Source organism: Macaca fascicularis, chromosome X (genome assembly GCF_037993035.2).
Source record: "Macaca fascicularis isolate 582-1 chromosome X, T2T-MFA8v1.1".
Classification (NCBI taxonomy): Eukaryota; Metazoa; Chordata; class Mammalia; order Primates; family Cercopithecidae; genus Macaca; species Macaca fascicularis.
The window spans coordinates 142,150,900-142,172,928 of NC_088395.1; the positions used below are offsets into that span (position 1 = coordinate 142,150,900).

The following is a 22,029-nucleotide window of genomic DNA, read 5'->3' on the forward strand; positions in this document are numbered from 1 at the left end:
ACATTTCCCCCCTCCCCTCCCCATGTTGTACTGCTTGGAAGGAAGTTGCTATGAGCAAAGATTGAGGAATGGGGAGTTAGGTTCCACCTCCTTGAGGACACAGTATCAGCAAAATTATTTGGAATTTTTCACACAGGAGATTTATGTATTCCTCATTTGTTTTATTCAGTCATTTATTATTATTATTATTATTATTTTTTGAGACAGTTTCACTCTTGTTGCCCAGGCTAGAGTGCAATGGCGTGATCTCAGCTCACTGCAACCCCCACCTCCCGGGTTCAAGTGATTCTCCTGTCTCATCCTCCTGAGTAGCTGAGATTATAGGCATGAGCTGAGATTACAGGCATGCGCCACCACACCTGGCTAATTTTTATATTTTCAGTAGAGGCGGGGTTTCGCCATGTTGGCCATGCTGGTCTCGAACTCCTGACCTCAAGTGATCCACACGTCTCAGCCTCCCAAAGTGTTGGAATTACAGGCGTGAGCCACCGCACCCAGCCCAGTCATTTATTTATATCAATATGGATTCATTGATATTTATTTTATACTCTGAGTTATAATACAACTTTTTTTATTTTGTTGCTCAAACTGTTCCAGCTTGGCCATTGAGAGCTCTTTTGGCAGGCTCTTCTGTGTGCCTTGGATATAGCCTCATCGTTTTAAATTTTTATTCTCATCATTGTTTTTAATTGTTTTTTTTTTTTTGAGTACTTCCTTACTCCCTGGAACTACAGGATGCTTCAGGCTCATCTTGTATCTGTTCTGGCTCAGCCCAAGAATTGGCCATTTCTCCAAGAACTCCTGGTTCCGTTTGTTGGAGAACAGTATTAGAAATCAAAATCTGAGCACTAGGTGTGCTCAGTATTACTTGGTGTCTTTGCTTCTAGGCTCTCTCAGCTGACAGAGCAAGGAATTTTATATATATATATATATCCATATACATAGATATAATATACGCTAACTCATATATGCATATATATCTATACATATTTCTGCATATAACCATGTGTATCTCTATTAAGCTCAATATAGGTTCATACTGATGTCTCCAACTTTAATCCATTACCACATGGATTATTCTGGCCTCCTCCCCTTTCTGAACTGTAAACTCCCATTCTAACAGTAAGAAACTTTGCTGTCACCACTTGCCGTTCGTTTACCTAATTGTTCAGTTTCAGTATACATGTATAATAGTATCAGAATTGTTAACCAGTGTTCCCATGGGAAACAGCTTTGTCATGAGCATAGAATGCTTTTGTGCAGTTCTTCTGCCTTTAGTCTTACAGATTCTACTCTTTTCCAAAGTTACTTAGACCAAACACCATTCCCCCCACCTTGTTTTTTTATTTGTTTGTTACTGAGACAGGGTCTCACTCTGTCACCCAGGCTGGAGTGCAGTGGCACAATCTCAGCTCACTGCAGCCTCTGCGTCCTGTGTTCAAGCAATTCTCGTGCTTCAGCCACTGGAATAGCTGGGATTACAGGTGTACACCACCATGCCCAGCTCATTTTTGTATTTTTTTTTTTTGAGACGGAGTCTCGCTCTGTCGCCCAGACTGGAGCGCAGTGGCGCGATCTCGGCTCACTGCAAGCTCCGCCTCCCGGGTTCACGCCATTCTCCTGCCTCAGCCTCCGGAGTAGCTGGGACTACAGGCGCCCGCCACCACGCCCGGCTAATTTCTTTTTGTATTTTTAGTAGAGACGGGGTTTCACCGTGTTAGCCAGGATGGTCTCGATCTCCTGACCTCGTGATCCGCCCGCCTCGGCCTCCCAAAGTGCTGGGATTACAGGCTTGAGCCACCGCGCCCGGCCTTCATTTTTGTATTTTAATAGAGACAGGTTTTTGCCATGATGGCCAGGCTGGTCTTGAACTCCTGGCCTCAAGCTGTCCTTCCGCCCCGGCCTCCCAAAGTACTGGGATGACAAGTGTGAGCCACTGCACATGGCCTTATTTTGTTTTTAATCTTAAATTTTCCCTTATATTTTTCTCAGGAAATGAGGTGGAGACTGTATCATGACTCCTGAAATAAAAATTGCCATCATAAAGTAGGAGTCCTATAGACAGCAAACTGGAGAAAAAGATACTAAAATTGGTTTCTAGTTAAAACCAGTCTGAATTCACATTAAACTTTCCCTTTGAAGCAAGTTGGAAGTATAAACTCAGTGGAGTACAGTGGGTCTGGCAGCCATTTTAGTGCTATGAGGTGGTGATTCAGCTGCACTTTTCTTTATTCTGAGGAAGGAAGGGGAAGTTTTCTCAGCATTGCTCTTTTTCCTACCAACACTAACAATGAAAGTGAATTAACCTGTTCTATTAATAATCTTAGAAGTATAGTAAAGAAACTCCGCTTTTAAACACGTTTCTCTTAATCTAGTAAATTTCCTGCATGTTACACCTGCTCTGTCCAATTTGGTAGCAATTAGCCAAATGTGATTATTTTAATTTGAAGTAATTAAAATGAAATAAATTTTCAGTTCCTTGGTCACTCTAGCCACATTTCAGGTGCTCACCGAATTGGACAGTGCAGATATAGAGAATTTCCATTGTTGCAGAAAGTTCTGTTGGACAGTGCTATGTTAGACAATGGAACCAAAAGACTGTGTGTTAGAAACTGAGTTCCCTAAAATAGTCTTTCACCATCTTGAATGTATAGTCTAAATAATATTAATAGTAAAATGAAATGATCCTTAACCTATTAATAATTTTAGGTTGCTATTTTCTTGGGAAGAGCTGCCAATATTTACCCCTTGTCCCTCTTACTTAATTTAGGTAGAAGAAGTAAGATTGGATCAAATTTTCAACATATGATGATGTTTGCTGGTAAGTTATAACTTTCTTCTCTTGCCCACCTCAAGCGACCATTCACAATGCGTATGCCAGCTTGATGTAACACTGAGATGTTATGCTGGTCATATAATACTCCTTTATTTTTATATTATTTATTTATTTAGAGACACTGTTTCACTCTGTCACCCAGGCTATAGTGCAGTGGCACCATCTTGGCTCACTGTAACCTCTGCCTCCCAGGTTCAAGCAATTCTCGTGCCTTAGCCTCCCGAGTAGCTGGGATTACCAATATGCCTGGCTAATTTTTGTATTTTTAGTAGAGATGGGGTTTCACCATGTTGGCCAGGCTGGTCACGAACTCCTGACCTCAAGTAATCCACCCACCTTGGCCTTTCAAAGTGCTAGGATTATAGGCATGAGCCACCGTGCCTGACCTATAATACTCCTTTAAACATTGAAGTTGCATCCTTGAATAGAAAATATATATATGTATATATTTTATATATATGTATATACATATATTTTATGGGACAATATAATATGTATATACATACACACACACACACACACACACACACACATATATATATATATATTTTTTTTTGGTCCCATTCCCTTCTGTGGGAATTTTTCATATTCTGGTTCCAAATCCTTGGTTTAGAATTATGTCATAGAAAGTGAGAAAGATAAAGATGAAGTCATTTTCAAACAAAAACCTGGAGGTGAATGTTTATAGCAGTTCTTTTCATAATTGCCAAAACCTGGAAACAACCCACTTGTCTGTCTCTCAATGCGCAAATAGCTAATCAAACTGTGATACATCCATGCTATGGAATACTACTGTGCACTAAAAAGAACAAACAATTTACCCATACAGCATGGATGAATCTCAGAGGCATTATGCTAAGTGCAAGAAGCCAGTCTTGAAAGGTTACCTGCTGTGTGATTCCCTTTACATGACATTCGCAAAAAGACAAAGTCATAGCGATGGGGAATGCATCAGTGGTTGCCAGGGGTTTGATGGAGTGACAAGAGGTTAGACTAAAAAAGGGTAACACAAAGAAATTTCACTGGGGGAGGGATGTTTAAACCATTCTGTGTCTTGATTATAGTAGTAGTCACACACACCTCTATTAATTTGCCAAAACTCATGTGGCTATGGACCAAAAAGAGTGAATTTTACTGTTTGTAAATAAAAAATGAATTTTAAAAAATTATTAAAACATCAGTACATGTCAGTAACATATACAAGTTCTATTTCTATTTGTACTTTTTTTTTTTTTTTTTTTCGAGATAGAGTCTTGCTCTGTCACCCAGGTGGAGTGCAGTGGTACGATCTTGGCTCACCGTAACTTCTGCCTCCCTGGTTCAAGCAATTCTGCCTCGGCCTCCCGAGTAGCTGGGATTACAGGCGTGTGCCACCATGCCCGGCTGATTTTTGTATTTTTGGTAGAGATGGGGTTTCAGCATGTTGACCAGGCTGGTCTCGAACTCCTGACCTCAGGTGATCTGCCCACCTCGGCCTCCCAAAGTGCTGATTACAGGTGTGAGCCACCTTGCGCAGCGTATACATATTTAAGTATGTTAACATTTACTGCATATTTGTTCACATGCTTCTAAGTTTTTAGAATGCACTTTATTGCTCTGAATTTATGAAGCTTGCATTGGTAATGAGTTATTGAAGAAATACCTTTTCTGTTCCCCTGTAGGCCTTCGTGGTGCAATGGCATTTGCCTTGGCCATTCGAGATACTGCCACTTACGCACGGCAAATGATGTTCAGCACCACGCTTCTGATTGTGTTTTTTACCGTGTGGGTATTTGGAGGTGGCACCACTGCAATGCTGTCATGCTTGCATATCAGGTAAGTACTAACTGGAGACCTCATTTTAAGATTAAATTTTAATTTGGTTTATTTTTCTGCCCATTTTCAATTTTTAAGCTTTGGTGAATCTGTAATGTTTAATTTTTTCCTTTTAAAAAAATATGTAGTATGTAGTACAGAAAAAGGAAAATATATACGCAAAAGAAAAATTCATTGTTAACACTTTGAGGGATATCTTTCCAGACCTTTTGCTATATATGATATGTATTTTTGACAAAAAGGGGCAATACTAAAGGTACTCTTGTAGCCTCATTTTTAAATGTAAAATAGCATGGACATTTACATTGTAAATATGTTTACATCATTGTTTTAATGGCTGCATATATCCTGATTTATTTACTCAAATCCCTGTTGTTGGGCTTTTGTATTGTTTCTAGGATTTTGCTATTACCATTACAATTTGAGGATTTTGCTATTACTATTACCATTAACAGTGTGAACATTCTTAAATGTATACACCACTGTGTACTTGTCTGATTATTTCTTTGAATGCATGTCTAGAAATGAAATTGCTTGCTCAAAAGGATATGTATATATTTAAGGCTTTTGATCAGTATCACCAGGTCAGATAAAAAATTTGCCTTCTACCTGCAATGTATGAGACAGTGCAGTTTACCCCAACCCTAATCACTACTAGATATTATCATTTTTCTCATCAGCACTGTTTTTAACCTAACAATCCAAAGCCAAGATCGTGAGGTCTTAGTCTTGAATGTGTACCAGTTAATGTATTCAATTTGAAAGCTCCCTTGTATCTCAAGAGTTCTGCATTTGTTTCCATGGATACAGCAGCCTATGCTGCTAAAGCCTTTGTAGATTTTAGTTCTGTGTTTGGCTGAAACTTCATAGACATTAAGAGCGACCAAGCTTCCAGAATACATAGGGCTCATTAGAGAAAACAGTATTTCACACTTTATAGATCCTGTCCTCCATTTTTTAAATTCTATTATGCCTTTTTAAAAACATTCTAAAAACCAGCCAGCCCTAAATCACACTTTGAATGTTGTTGTTATTGTCTTAATTTCTCTTTACTATTCAAATCCCTTATAATTTCTGTGCTTTTATTGTGCATAGTACAAAATACACAATATTCTTATAACCTTAATTACTACTTTAGGGAGGACCTGGCATTTATTGAACACTTACTATGTGCTGGGCATTGTGTTAAGTACATTTTACATATTTATCCAAACGTGATAACTCCATTTCACAAGTGATGAAATAGAGGCTTAGAAAGGTTCTGAGTTGTTCAGGGTCATCTGGATAATTAAATGGCAGGCAGAGGAGCCTCCAGTCTTTCTTAATTTCTTTTAGAAATTAATTTCATCAAACAATGGGCATGGTTCATTTTGAAAGGACACAGTTCCTTTCTTTTCTCAAGAGCTTGTAGATGAAGACTTTCCCTCATTTTCCTAAGGATAACAAAATTAAATGTAAGAACAAACCAAACAAAATATCTATGCTTACCATCTTCCCAAAAAGAAAAGACAAAAAAAAAAAAAAAATACCTACTCACACAAAATTTAATCTACATCACTAGCTGTCAAAGCTCTTTGGCAGCATAGTGCCTGTCCTGTAACAGTTTGTCACTTAATTATAATACTGTCTTATAGTCTTAGGTTACTTCTTATTGTTTTCTTGTTTTATTGGTATTATTCTTGGCCTGTTCGTGAACAGGGGCTGTATTTTAAGCTTCTCTTTCCTCCCCCCAAATTTGTCTAGTACAGTTTTAAGGGCACTGCTAAGTCCTGAAAGTTTAAGATTCATGCAGACTTAGACTTGGTTTTGACTTCTTGCCCCTTCATTGACGAATTCTGTGATCTTAGGCAAGTTCTTTAACCTTTTAAAGCCTCAGTTTCCTCATCTGTAACATGTATGTTATAGTACCTACCTCCTTGGGTTGTTGTAAGGATTCAGTGAGCTAGTATCTGTAAAGTTCTTAGCACAGCATTTCAAATATACCTTTTATTCATTCATTTGATAAACATTTACAGAACACCAGCCATGTGCCGGGCACTGTAGGTTACAACTCAGTGGTTCTTTTTTTTTTTTTTTTTTTGGAGACAGAGTCTTGCTCTGTTGCTCAGGCTGGAGTGCAGTGGTGCAATCTTGGCTCATTGCAACCTCCACTTCCCAGGTTCAAGCAGTTCTCCTCCCTCAGTCTCCTAAGTAGCTGGGACTACATGCATGCACCACCACGTCTGGTTAATTTTTGTATTTTTAGTAGAGATGGGATTTCACCATGTTGGCCAGGCTGGTCTCAAACTCCTGACCTCAAGTGATTTGCCTGCCTCAGTGTCGGGATTACAGGTATGAGCCACCTCGCCCAGCCTCAGTGCTTCTTAAGGATACTTTTGCCCCCCTCCCCGCAAGGGACATTTGGTACTTTATGGAGACATTTTTGGTTGTCACAACTGGAAGAGGGAGCTGCTGCTGGCATCTAGTGAGTAGAGGCCAAGGATGCTGCTTAACATGCTACAATGCATAGGACAGGCTCCTCACCAACCCTCACCACCTGCCAACAGAGAATTATCTAGGCCAGAATATCAGTAATGCTAGGGTTAAGAAATCCTGCTCTAGAGAAGCACAGTGATCATAATAAGATAGAGAAGGTTCCTAGACTCATAACATCTAAACTTTAGTGAGAGAAGACAGACAATAAACTAGTAACACATAAATGAACCTGACAACTGTAGATGATATTAAATGCTATGTTGGGAATCGGGCAAGGTACTGTGATAGTGACTGGGGATGGGTATGTATTTTATACAGGGAGGCCAGGGATGGTTTCTCTAAGAGGTTACGTTTGAGTTCAGTCTTCCCTGCGTGACTAGATGTTGCCAGTTAAACAGTTATCAGGAAGAAGAGCAGTCTAGGCAGAGGGAAGAGCAAGTTACAGAAGTCGTGAGGCAGGGGCAAACTTGGCCTGTTGAATGAACAGGAAAAAAGCTCTCATGGCTGGAGTATAGTGACTGAAGGGTAGGTAGGAAGTGAGGTTGGCAAGATCCTATGGAAGCAGAGGTCTGCCAACTTTTACTGTCAAGGACCAGAGAGTAAATATGTCAGGCTTTAGAGGCCATACAGTCTGTCTCAGCTACTCAACTCTAGTGTAAAAGCAGCCCTAGACAATACGTAAATCAATTGGCATGGTTGTATCCCAGTAAAACTTTATTATTTACAAAACAGAAGAGGTACTGATGTGGCCCGTAGGCTGTAGTTTGTGGACCCCTAATACAAAGTTTTGTGGAACATGGTAAGGGATTTGGATTTTAAAATACAATAGGAAATCCTGGAGGATTTTAAAGCAAGGGAGTGACATGAAGTCATTTACAGTGTAAAAGGTTCACTTTAGCTGTCATGTGGACAGTGGATCCTCAGTAAATTTGAAACAGCCAGCTATTCCCATGTCCTTTCACATAGTTTGTGACAGTCATATTTGGCTCTCTATCATTTACTACACATCCTTTGCACTTCTGTGTCTCTGAGCCTTTGCTCATACTGTTCCCTCTGCCTGGAATGCTCTTTCGCTGTTAGTAAATGACACAGCTTAAGTGCCACCTCCTTTTCCCCCTGTTCTTTTCCCTCAGAACCACTCTTCTGTTGGTGCAACATTGGGCCTCTCCAATTGTAGAACTTATTTTATTCAGTCTTGTAATAATATTGTTATAAGAGCTACCACTTAGTGTTAATGTTTCAGATACTCTTTTAAAACCTTTTCATACATTTTTTCATTAAATCCTTGCAGCAACTCTGTGTGGTGGATATTAGCCTCATTTTCCAGGTGATAAAGTGATGATTTATAGGACTGTATCACTTGACTGAGTTCACACAGCTGGAAAGCAGCCAAATCCAGATTTGAAGCCAGAGCTCCCTGATAGAAGCCCTTAGGGATTATGCCCTAGTTGTGTCGGTTTCCCCCACTAGTCTGTGAGTTCCTTGATGGCAGGGGCCATGTTTAATTCATTTCTATGCCCTGTGCCTAGTACAGTGCCTGGCAAATAATAAGTGCTCTATAAATGTTTATTACATTGACTTAGCTTCTGATAATGTACCCTCTGAGTATTGCAAGTGTGCTATCTTCAAGACCACTAGATGTCACTCGAGATGCATAAATGTGGTTAGAGTCTAATGTGACTGAGAAGATGTTAAACAGCTCCTGGCCATTTTAACAAAGGAAAAATGAGCCATTCTTTGAATTATGAATCTGGTCATAGCGATCTGTTTTCAAGTCCTTGACCATGATTCCCTTGCTTTCCAGATGCAGCCTTGCATCATTTTCTCCCTTCAGTGTTATTTGTGTTCTGGGATGCTACTGCTACAGCTTCTAGTACTGCTTTTTTTTTCTGTGTTGTCTGTAGTAGTTAATTTAATCAATAAACATTTGAGCACCTATTGTGTGTCAGGTACTGTGCTAGACTCTGGGCATACAGAGATGAATTGAGACATGGCCTTTACCCTCAAGGAGCTCACAGTCTTTTTGGGGAGACTGACAGGTAAATAACTATACTCTACTGTGCTAAGTATCATAACAAAGGACTGTAGAAAGTGCTGCAGATGCACAGAGGAAAAAATGATTCTGCTTGAAGGGGTCATAGAAAGGTTACTTTGGAACTTGAAAAACACGTTAAAAATGAGGGAAAGCACATTGCAGCTGGAGAGAACAGCATGAGCAATGGCATGGGAGGCTCAGGAGAGGATGGATTTGGGGAGAGGAGCAGGCAGGTATGGCTAGAATGGGGCATGTAGAAGAGAATGATGGAAAATGAGGATGGAAAAGTAGATTGGAGTGGGGCGAGGATGCTAGTTTGTAGAGCGTCTTGAATGCCCCACAAAGGACTTCAGACTTGACCCTCTGGGTTGTAAGCCACTCTCAGAGTCCTTTGTCAAGGGAGTAACACAGCAAGCTCTATGCTGGCGACAGCTGACTCTCAGGGAGAGCCTGGCAGCTGAAAAAGCTTCCATGACAGAGCCCATGAGCCTCAGGATGAGGGCTGCCCTTGAGCAGTTGGGATGGACAGGAGAGAAGACTTGAGAGAGCATTTAGAGGAGGAGTGAACAGAGTTGGTGAGTGCCCGTGTTTAGGGAATAGAGAGAAGCCAGAGAACTTTGTAATGAAGCTTTTCCCTGGGATACAGAAAGCAGGAATTTTAACCAGATAAAAAAAGAATTGTGAAGAAGCAAGGCTAATGTCTATCCATTAGCCTATGAAAAACCTGTAATTGGACCCTCTCTTCAGTCATCGAAACAGAATGTTGCCATGAGAGCTGCGAGGTGAATTGCACTGTGCCAGCCTTGTTTTTGGAGCTACCCAGTAATTCTTATTTAGCAACTGGGGCAGTGCTGCTCTCTCTGATTCTGCTTCGAATGGACCTATATTCAGAGAAGAAAATGCTATTTTTTTTCTGAAACTGGTAAGTAAGATTGCAGGAAGAGAATCATGGGTACACCCTGCTTGCCTTAGAATCCAAGCTGTTGCTAAGGAAAGTGGCAGGAGCCAAAAATCTGCATCAACAGCCATAGAGAAGCAAGAAAACATTAACCATTCCATAGCTTCTGTGTTGAGAAAAGTGGTTGCCTGACAATGTACATGTGTGAGTAGACCATTTTTTGGCTTCCAAATCTCATTTGCTCTTTGTGTTTCTCCTTTAGGGTTGGTGTTGATTCAGACCAAGAACACTTGGTAAATATGCGTTTTTGTTGTTCCTGGCATTTCTATCAAATGTGCAGTCATTTGGAAAGAAAACAACTTACTGTAAACTTCATCCTTCTATTTAGATCCTGTCCTCTTTGCCTCAGCTTTTAACTGACATCATTCCTGGCTTTTCTCACTGCTCCATAGAGACAAAACCAAGTTTGCCACAGTGCCATAGTGTGTGGTTATCAAGGGCGACAGCTTTCATGTCTCTGGGCCATCCTGCCTGGGCTTTTGCCCCAGAGGAGAGCAGTCTCTTAAGGACTTCTGGGTTTTCGAGTGACTCCTCTGGCACGGGGAGGCTTTTTCCACTTTTGTTTGCGCATGAAGCCTTGTCTCTGATGTAAGCCCCACTCCAGCTGCTCTTCCTGTGTAACTTTCAAATTGGATGACCAGCAGCTGCCCTAGAGAACTGCCTAGAAGCTTTTGAGTCTTCAACCAGTCTTCCCTGCCTGCTCAGGGGAACGCACTTTCTTACCTTGCCCCTCAGCCTTGGCCACGTTTCCTTGCTTCCTTCCTTCTGTTGTGTCAGTTTCTCAGTTGTTGCTATGAACTTGAGCCCGTTGGACTGAATGCATTGTAACTCGCTGCCCTCTCTAGACTGACCACCCTTGTCTGGTATTTTCCATCTGTTTTTCAGTCGCTTCTGAGCACCATTGAATATATGCCTCCATATAGACATTAGATGAGAAATCACAGAAATTAGATTTTTGAACATGGAAAGCATCTCTTTCAAAACACAGTTTTTTTCTTGTCTGAAACAAACCCCAGTCAGTATATTTGTCTTCAGGGTGAGGTTAAAAAAAACATTTGTCAGATTCATTTCCTAAATGCTAATTTTGTTAGCTGTTGAGTGATGAGTGTGAATGTATGTATGAGATATAGTAAGTACTTGCCTCTTGTGATCAGATCCTTAAAGTAGAATTCCATGGGCTTGACATACTTGTAAAAACCAAGCTGGATAAATTCCCATGATGCCAGGCTCCTGGGGTAATGTCCAAGGAGTTATAACTCCTCAGTGCCTTCTCCCTGTGTCAAAACAAGAATAAAGTTAATCATGCCGTTCAAAAGACAAATGCTCGATCGCTCTCTGTACAAGTCTCCACCAGCTGTGTCACCTCTGTAACCACAGAGGAGAAATGGAAAAGGAGTAACAGGGAGAGAGCCAGGTAGGTGAGTGCCAGTCATGACATACAGAACAAAGAACTGTTTTTTTTTTCCCTTACCTTCAAAACTCTACGGCTGGGCCTGGCATGGTGGCTCATGCCTGTAATCCCAGCACATTGGGAGGCCAAGGTGGGTGAATCACCTGAGGTCAGGAGTTTGAGACCAGCAGGGCCAACATGGCGAGTCAGGAGTTCGAGACCAGCCTGGCCAACATGGCGAAACCCTGTCTCTGCTAAAAATACAGAAATTAGCTGGGCGTGGTGGTGGGTGCTACTCAGGAAACTGAGGCAGGAGAATCACTTCAACCCGGGAGGTGGAGGTTACAGTGAGCTGAGATCGTGCCTGGGCACGATCTCACGTGACTGTACTCCAACCTGGGCAACAGTGCGAGAGACTGTCTCGAAAAACAAAAACAAAATTAAAAGAAAACAAAAACCCTGTGGCTGTCTTGGTTATATTGTTTCTTTAATATTTTGAATGTCCACCAGAAAGCGCAGAGGAACATTATACTAAGTGTGGAGTGTGTGGGGGTGGGATGTACAGGTGTTCATGTGGTGAGGGATGGTGAAATGTTGCTTTTCAAGAGGTGGAGGCACACAAAGATACTTCTAATGATGTGAAAGGAATTGCAGGTGTTCTTCAGCTTTTGTAAGCCCATACAGTGTTTCCAAACATTTTTGTGTTGTGTATAAGTTGATATATGACACATGACACGTTGAGGGAGAGAGAAATTTATTTTGAGCATTAGGAAGGACAGGAAGAAACCAAAACCCAGAATCTAAACTCTATGCTTGCTTGCTTGCTTATTTGTTTATTTACTTACTGAGATGAAGTTTCACTCTGTCGGCCATGCTAGAGTGCAGTGGCACGATCTCAGCTTACTGCAACCTCCACCTCCCGGATTCAGGCAATTCTCTTGCCTCACCCTTCCAGGTAGCTGAGACTATAGGTGCCTGCCACCATGCCTGGCTCATTTTTTTGGTGTGTTTTTCGTAGAGATGGGGTTTTGCCATGTTGGTCAGGCTGGACTCGAACTCCTGACCTCAAGCGATACACCCGCCTCGGCTTCCCAAAGTGTTGGGATTACAGGCATGAGCCACTGTGTCTGGCCTAAATTATGTGCTTTTAGAAAAGAAGATTATGGAACCATAGAACATGAGCACTGGAAAGGACCTTCAGGATTCTCTAAACCTCATCATGTTTTTATACATAAAGAAATTCGAGCCCAGAGAGAGAAAGGGACTTCCTTAAACTACTTAATGTCAATAAGCTGGGACTGGAAGCAGATTGCCTAACTGCCCAACTGCTGACTGCACCACATTACAAATAAAGACACAGTTTATATTTTTGGAAACTTTTAGGAGACGCCTACTTGCTGTGTTAGTTTCTCCTCCTGGCTGGTCAGGCTTACCATGGAATTTCAGTACTTGTTTTTATTTTGCTAATGTTTCAAGAACATAGTAGCAACTTTGAAGTTGCTAGTTACTTTCGAGATCCATGACAACTCCCAAATATAGGGATGTTGATGTGATGTTTTCTAAGGTGCTATTACTTTGAGAGTTAAATCTTTCAGGTTCAGTACATGAATTATTCCACATTGATTTTTTTTTTCTTTTTTTCTTTTGTTTTGAGATGGAGTCTCGCTCTGTCACCCAGACTGGAGTGCGGTGGCACGATCTCAGCTCACTGCAACCTCCACCTCCTGGGTTCAAGTGAACCTCCTGCCTCAGCCTCCTGAGTAGCTGGGATTACAGGTGCACCCCACCACCCCCAGCTAGTTTTTGTATTTTTAGTAGAGACGGGGTTTCACCATATTGGTCAGGCTGGTCTCGAACTCCTGATCTCATGATCTGCCCGCCTCGACCTCCCAAAGTGCTGGGATTACAGGCGTACCCCACCACACCCGGCTAATTTTTGTATTTTTAGTAGAGATGGGGTTTCACCATATTGGTCAGGCTGGTCTCAAACTCCTGATCTCGTGATCTGCCCGCCTCAGCCTCCCAAAGTGCTGGGATTATAGGCATGAGCCACCGCGCCCGGCCCCCACATGGATTTTTTTAAGTGAGAGTAGATTTGTAAATTAGCAAGCAGCCTGAGTAATGGAGGTGTTCAGAAAAACATTTCAATTTTTTATTCCAAAGCTTCAATATTCAAGCTATTACATTTCTAATATTACCCTTGTTGCAGAGTGTCTTATAGCATAGTAGGCTCTATTTCTGATTCTCCAAAGGAATGGCTCTAAATAAATGTTCATATGTTTGTATAGATATTGATTTATGTATTATCTATCTGCAGGGTATTCCTGAAAATGAAAGGAGAACTACCAAAGCGGAGAGTGCTTGGCTTTTCCGGATGTGGTACAACTTTGATCATAAGTATCCTTAATTGAGAGAAAAAAAAAAAAAGGATAGTGTGGACATAGATAATTACAGTTTAATGGAACAAGTGTTTTGACTGTTCTCTTCCTGGAGCAGAATATAAAACCTACCTTTCATCTTTCCTTTCCCCATCAGTGCTGTGGAAAAGGAAACCCACACAGATAGATTCCTCTGCAAACCCATGAAACCATACGGACTGGTTATTTCAGAAGCTGGCTGTGTAAAGGGAACCAAAGCCCAAATGACATACTTTCTTTGATATATAGGTTTATTTATTGAGCAAACTTTAATATTTATTGTCCTTTAGCTAATTTAGCGGAAGGTATTTCTTGGTTCTTGTCAGCGTACTTGGCAGGGTAAGAGAGGAAAGGCTTAGGGAAAAGCATGAGAATGAAATCAGAATGCGATAATGTTCGATACTGCGCTGTTCAGCAATACACTTTTTTTCCCCTGACCTTTCCAAAGACTAGGAGATTATCTCTATTCAGCATGCCATAGATAGCTAATGTTTTTGTTTGCCAGATTTCCTTCTTGCCCTGTTGTAAGTCTGTTTCATAGCTGGTAGTGTTGATATTCTATAACCTCTTTAAATCAGGGGTCCCCAACTCCCAGGCCACGGAGCAGTACTGATCCACACAGCAGGAGGTGAGCAATGGGCCAGTGAACATTACCGCCTGAGCTCCGCCTCCTGTCAGATTGGCAGCATTAGATTCTCACAGGAGCCCAAACCCTATTGTGAACTGCACATGCAAGGGATCTGGGTTACATACTCCTTATGAGAATCTAATGTCTGATGATGTGAGGTGGAACAGTTTTATCCCAAAACTGTTTGGTCCCCAGCCCCATCCATGGAAAAATTGTCTTCCACAAAACTGGTCCCTGGTGCCAAAAGGATTGGGGACCACTGCTTTAAATCATGCTTTTTAAACATTTTATCATTATTAAAATTAATTTCTTATTTGAAAATTCACCTAGCAAAAAGAGCCATGGAGTTCTTTCAGGCTCTGATTTATCTGATTCAAAACTTGGTTTATGTTCTACTGGAGCAAATTGGAGACAACCGTGTAAGAAATATGTCCTTGCTTTCAACTTTCTGATGAAAGCCTTGTATATTTAAGAAAAATCACTTGACGCTTAATGATTAGAAGCTACTACTTACCATGTTCTTTTTGGTAATTTTTGCATTCACTGTTTGCAAGTACTTCAAAATTAAATTACTGTATGGAAACAAGAATGCAAGCTTATCTGGGGTATTAAGACTCCCATTAGAGAAAGAGAGCCTGGCTCTTAAAATTTTTTAAAGATTATGTCATTACTTTTGGCTCCATTGTCAGGGTTTTGGATATAAGCCACTCCCATATCTCTTGGGACTTTTTCATCCCTCTAATTTAGCAGTAATTTTTTAGTGAGTTTTCTGCATAAAATGTTTTGTACATTTTCTGCATAATATATAAAACAATTCAATGATCCTAATGTTGAGAAAGAGTAGAATAATAGCTTATTCTTCTGTATATTTTATAGAAGTAAACACCAAGGCTTGTTTGACTCAGTACTGCCCTATTAAATCCTACTCAATGAAGACTTGATCATTTTAATACCTAGCACCCTGATATAATTAAATATTCATTATTTTAGATTTCAGTTCATTTGTGTAGGCAAATGATTTGTTATAATTGAGATATAACTTGAATACAAGAAAGTACATGAATCTTAAGTGTACAGCTTAATGAATTTCAACCTGTGTCAACAACTGTGTGCCTTCATCCATATAAAGATATAAATGAACATTCTCTATCCTCCTCCACAAAGGGGTGACCATGATTCTGACTTTCATCAACACAGGTTAGTTTTACCTGATTTTGATCTTTATATATATGGATTCGTATATTAGGTATTCGTTTCTGTCTTGCTGCTTTCACTCGACATCTGTATAATTTATCCATATTGTTTCATGTAAAAGCAATTCATTCTTTTTTTATTGCTGTAGTAGGGTAGAGCTCTAATAGGAATATACTACAGGATTTTTGTTTTTAACCAGTCTACTGTTAATAAATATTTGAGTTGTTTCTAGCTTTTGGCTATTATGAAAACCTGCATGAATATATATCTTTTGGTGGACATAAGCACTCATTTCTCTTGAGTATATACCAAGGAGTGCAAGGAGTGGAATTCAGGACAAGTATATGTTTAAAGTTTTGTTTGTTTGTTTTGCTTTGTTTTGTTTTGTTTTGGAAGTAGTGTCTGGCTCTGTCACCCAGGCTGGAATGCAGTGGCACAATCTTGGCTCACTGCAACCTCTGCCTCCCAGGCTCAAGTGATCCTCTAAATTCAGCCTCCTGGGTAGCTGGGACTCCTGGTGCATGTCATCACGCCCAGCTATTTTTTTTTTTTTTTTTTTAATGTAGAGACAGGATTTCACCATGTTGCCCAGCCTGGCCTTGAACTCCGGGACTCAAGCGATCCACCCACCTTGGCCTCCCAAAGTGCTGGAATTATGGGAGTGAGCCACTTGCCCAGCCTGTTTAGCTTTAAAACAGACATTGCCAACCAGTTTTCCAGAGTGATTACAACCAGTTTAATTGGTTTTAACCAACTTGGTGACTTTATGGTTATTTCCATCAGCAAAGTAAGGGAGTTTTATTTTTCAGTCTTTTAAATTTTAGCCATTTTGATGAGTGTGTAGTGATACCTCATATGGTTTAATTTGCATTTCTCTGATGACCAGTGAGGCTGAGCTCCTTTTCTTGTGTTTTGACCATTTAGATATCCTCTTTCGTGAAGTCTAAGTCTTTCGTCCATTGTTTAACTGAGTTGTTTTTTTCTCTCACTGATTTATAGTTTCTCTATATTCCTGAATTGGGATTTTTTGTTGTTGTTGTTGTTGATTATTGTATTTTCTCTTGGTAGCTTGCCTTTTCATTTTCTTAATCCTGCATTTAAGGAGAAGTTCTTCAATTTAATGAAGTCTATTATATTTTGTTTATTTTTAGGATCAGTTCCCACTCTCACCCAGGCTGGAGTGGAGTGGTGCAATCATAGTTCACTGTAGCCCCAACCTCCAGGGCTCAGGTGATCCTCTTGCCTCAGCCTCCTGAGTAGCTAGGACTACAGGTGCGTGCTACCACACCCAGCTAGTTTGAAAAATTTTTTTATAGAGACAGGGTCTCACTTTGTTGCCCAGGCTAGAAGTCCATTTTATTCACCTTTTATGGTTAGAGTTTTCTGTGTCTTAAGAAATCTTCCATATCCCAAGGTCATGAAGATATTTTCCTGTTTTCTTCTAGAAGTATGATTGCTTTAACTATCACATGTAAGTCTTTGATCCATCACAAATTCATTTTTGTGCATGATGAGAGATAGTGGGTCAAGATCTACTTTTTTCCATATGCATATCCAGTCGATGCAGCACCGTTTATTGAAAAATACCATCCTTACCCCACTGAATTGCAATACAACAAAGATTTGTTGAATAAGTGGGGATAAGTTTCTGGACTCTCTTTTTTATCCTGTTTCTCTATTTTTATATCAATACCACATCCTTTTAATTACTGTACTTTATAATAAGTCTTACTATCCAGTAGAGTAATTAAAAGCTGGCTTTTTTCTTCTCCAGTATTGCCTTGGCTATTTTGGGTGCTTTGTGTTTTCCTTTAAATTTTAGAAACAGCTTGTCAAGTTACACACGTGCACACACGTACACACACACACACACAAAACTGCTGGCAAGTTTATTGGGTTTGTATTGAATCCATAAATGAATTTGTAGAGAAATGATATCATAACAATATTCAGACTCCATATCATAAACAGCATATTGCTCCATTCATTTAGGTCTTTTAAAATTTCTCTCATTAATGATTTGTACTTTTCAGTGCACAGCTTTTGTACATCTTTCATTAGATTTGTCCCTAAGTATTTGAAGTATTTGATCCTATTGCAAATGGTATTTATTCTATTTTATACTTGTTTGATGTAAATATATAGATTTAAATATATATATATATATTTTGTTTGTTTGTTTGTTTGTTTGTTTTGTTTTGAGACGGAGTCTCGCTCTGTCACCCAGATTGGAGTGCAGTGGCGCGATCTCGGCTCACTGCAACCTCTGCCTCCCAGGTTCAAGCGATTCTCCTGCCTCAGCCTCCCAAGTAGCTGGGACTACAGGCGCCTACCACCACGCCCAGCTAGGTTTTTGTATTTTTAATAGAGGCGGGGTTTCACCATGTTAGCCAGGATGGTCTCAATCTCCTGACCTCATGATCTGCCCGCCTTGGCCTCCCAAAGTGCTGGGATTACAGGCGTGAGCCACCACGCCCGGCCTAAAATTTGATTTTATATATGGACCTTGAGTCCAGCAGTCTTGCTAAGTTCACTTATGATTTCTGATAGATTCTTTTTGGTCTTCTATATTCATAATTAAATGATCTATGAGTAATGATTTTTTTTTTCTTTTCCAATCCCTGTATTTCTTTTTTGTGTCTTTTTACATTGGCTTTTGTAGGGGACTTCTCCAGTGCAATGCTGAATATAAGTGATGATACTGGACGTTCTTATCTTATTCCTGACCTCAGAGGGAAATTTTTCAATATTTCACCATTAAGTACGATGTTAGCTGTATGTTTTTGGATATATCCTTTAGCAGATTAAGAGCATTCTCTTTTATTTCTAGTCTGCTGAGAGTTTTTATCATGAGTTTTTGTCTGCTGAAAATTTTTAGTATCAGATGCTTTTTCTGCATCGAGATGATGATGTATTTATATTTTTCTTCTTTAATCTGTTATTTTGATTTCCATTGATTGGTTGTTTTAATGCTAAACCAGCCTTGCATTGCTGGAACAAATTCCACTTGGTCATGATGTGTTATCCTTTGTGTATATCACTGGATTTAATTTGCTAATATTTTGCATCTGGTTTCTGTATCTATTTTTATGAACAATAATGGCTTGTGATTTTTTCTTATAGTGTCCTTGTTAGGTTTCTATAACAAGATTAAGCTGGCCTCATAAAATGAATTGGGAAGTATTCCTTCATTTTCTGTTCTCTGAAGGAGTGTTAAGATTAGTGTTTTTTGTTTGTTTGTTTTTTGGTTTTTTTTTAATGTTAGGAAAGTTTTACCAGTGAAGCCATTTGAACCTGGAGCTTTTTGTAGGAAAAAGTTTTTAATTTCATTAATAAATACAGGACTATTTAGGTTTTCTTTCTTCTTCTTCTTCTTCTTCCTCTTCCTCTTTCTCTTCCTCTTCCTCTTCCTTCTCCTCCTCCTCCTCCTCCTCCTCCTCCTCCTCCTCCTCCTCCTCCTCCTCCTCCTCCTCCTCCTCCTCCTCCTCCTCCTCCTCTTCTTCTTCTTCTTCTTCTTCTTCTTCTTCTTCTTCTTCTTCTTCTTCTTCTTCTTCTTCTTCTTTTTTAAACCATTTGTCAACATCTGGCAAGTTTTGTTTTCTAAGGAATTTTTTCTCGTAGAGACAAACATCAAGACCTGTTAGCCTCAATACTACCCATTCAGTACCAGAAGATGAAGACCTGGTCATTTCTTTACCCAAAACACTAGTGGAATTCATCATTCCAGTTTTTTAGTGGCTTTGTGTTTGGCCAGATGTTTTATAAAGCATGTTTATATAGAGTGCTTTAATCTTTACTTATAATTTATTAATATGAGGATTCATGAAATTTTCTCTGACTTTCTCATTTTTAATTGAGAACCACCTTAGGTTCTCATTTTAGAAAATGAGGAGGGAGGGCATGGAGGCTCACGCCTGTAAACTCAACACTTTGGGAGGCTGAGGTGGGAGGATTGCTTGAGGCAGGCTCAGTTCAAGACCAGGCCTAGCAACATAGTGAGACCCTGTCTTTGCAAAAATTAAATTAAAAAAAAAAAGTTGGGCATTGTGGCATGTACCTGCTATTATCACCCACTGCACTCTAGCCTGGGTGACAGAGTGACAGTCTGTCTCAAAAAAAAAAAAAATAAGCAAATGAATAAATAAATAAAGTGAGGAATTTATGTGTCTGTATCATTTTCTCCTTTTTCTTGTGATTCCCTCTTTTTCCTTCTGTCATGTTTCTCATGTCTGTTTTTATTTTTTGGCAAATAAATGAATACTGAAATGAGGGCCTATGATAAAGGGCCTCATGATACATAGTTTTTAAAAATGTCTTGAGATTTGACTTGCCTTTCCTTCTTATAGCTTCCTAAGGAAGTCAGTCTGATACTGAAGTTTCAACTTATAGCATGCAGGAGGCCAGCTGAATTCACAATAAATGATGAAAAACATTTTATTACTATGTTCTGCTGGAACATTTAATTTCCTCTCTGGCCATTAACATTGTTTACTTTCTCCCTTATCTCCTTTAGTGCTCAATTTACAGTGATGTTCCTTTTGGTTTCAGTAAAATCAGAAAAGCAATGTGATGTGGTGGTAAGGGCACAAGATTTGAAATTCAGACCAATTTGGGCTAGCAGATTGGTCCCCGTTTACCTCATTGTGTGGCTTTAGGTAGGTCATTGACCTCTCTGAGCCTCAGTTTCCATATCTGTGAAGTGGAGATGATAAAATACCCCTTTGCTGTTTCACTGCCATAATGTGAGGAGGAAATGAGACCATAGACGTGAAAGCCCTTTGCTGTCCTCCGAAGTGGTTGCTACACCGTGATGGTGATTATTATCAAACGGATTGCTCTTTTAAATTTGTAAAGAAAGGACCACAGCTCTTCCTTAACCACCGCAGCTATCTGAAGCCTCTGCTGACTCACAGCGGGCCTCCGCTGACAACAACACTCCCTGCCTGCTGTGGACCCATCGCCAGGTGCCTCACCAGCCCCCAGGCTTACGAAGTAAGTCGGTTTTATCCAAAACTAAATTCTTCAGTAAGTTAAATTTATCTGCTCTGTGGATGAGTCACTGGTTTTATTTTATTTTGGTTTGGTTTTCTGCCTTTGAGGTATAAATTCCATGAGGGAATTTAAGCATATTTTGCTCAACCAGAAAATACACTGAAACCTATAAATATAATTCACAGCCTTTGAAAGAGCATTTGAAAACAGATATAGAATCGTGCCTCATCTTACTGTGGGTGATTTTAGTAAATAGTTCTATTTCCATGCTGGCTTTCATTTCTTTGCAGTATGTGTCCTGAGCTCAGTACTAAATGTGTATGCTTTCATCCACAAATGAGGGTTGTCTCAGTTACATTGAGAGGATTTTAAAACAATTTTGACATCCCTAAAGTGCAACAGATGGTCTATTATTTCACACCTCCCAACCTTTGGGTGTTTGGGAAAGCTTATCTGCCTCTGTTCCACCTTGTTGGGACGCATGAACATATCTAGATAGAATCTGGATTCCATATTTTTTTTCCTTAGCTACCAAAATGTGATTGGTAATTTGATAAATATTGCTACTAAGAAAAAAAATAACAGAAATGCTAGCCAGCCTTTGTTTTTAAATGTGAGCATTTTTATTTTTCAATTTCTTTTTTAAAAACCTTCCATTCTGGCCAGGCGTGGTGACTCATGCCTGTAATCCCAGCACTTTGGGAGGCCGAGGTGGCGGATCACCTGAGGTCAGGAGTTCAAGACCAGACTGGTCAACGTGGCGAAACCCCATCTCTACCAAAATTACAAAAATTAGCTGGGCACAGTGGCGCGCGCCTGTAATCCCACCTACTCAGGAGGCTGAGGCAGGACAATTGCTTGAATTGGAGAGGGTGGAGGTTGTGGTGAGCAGAGATCATGCCACTGCACTCCAGCCTAGGCGACAGAGTGAGACTCTATCCAAAAAAAAAGAAGAAGAAGAAGAAAAAGCCTTCCATTCTAAACCAACCTTTCAGAAATAATCTATGACATCATATAGGCTCCCTTGTTAACAAAGCCCACCAGTTTTGACTACTCAGATGCAACACGCAGAACCTTGAGAGGGGAGGCTGTATAAGAAATGGACAGGAAAGAGTAGGCAGAGTAGGGGTGGCATCTGGGCCAGGGAGGAGCATCCTACGGCTTTGTGTTATGTCGAGTCAATGCATGTTTCTGACAGACTGTGCCCGTGAGATGGGGAGCACACCCCATGTTGCCCCTCCTCTCCCTTCCACATTGCCCAGGCTCCCCTCTCAAACATTGTCTGCATT

At 40.2% G+C, this 22,029-nt stretch overlaps 1 protein-coding gene across 3 annotated transcripts in view; it reads left to right on the forward strand.

The window, feature by feature from the left end:
* SLC9A6 (solute carrier family 9 member A6) overlaps positions 1–22,029 on the forward strand; it is a 62,422-nt gene that overhangs the window by 34,842 nt on the left and 5,551 nt on the right. For 2 of the 3 annotated variants that reach the window (XM_005594681.5, XM_065538171.2), the window contains exons 11-15: positions 2,710–2,821; positions 4,498–4,651; positions 10,322–10,352; positions 13,827–13,906; positions 20,635–20,740. In XM_005594681.5, the coding sequence (XP_005594738.1) occupies positions 2,710–2,821; positions 4,498–4,651; positions 10,322–10,352; positions 13,827–13,906; positions 20,635–20,740 (483 nt within the window). Of the gene's footprint in view, positions 1–2,709; positions 2,822–4,497; positions 4,652–9,075; positions 9,166–10,321; positions 10,353–13,826; positions 13,907–20,634; positions 20,741–22,029 lie in introns of all 3 variants that reach the window. The other variant, XM_015444162.4, reaches the window with a different exon arrangement.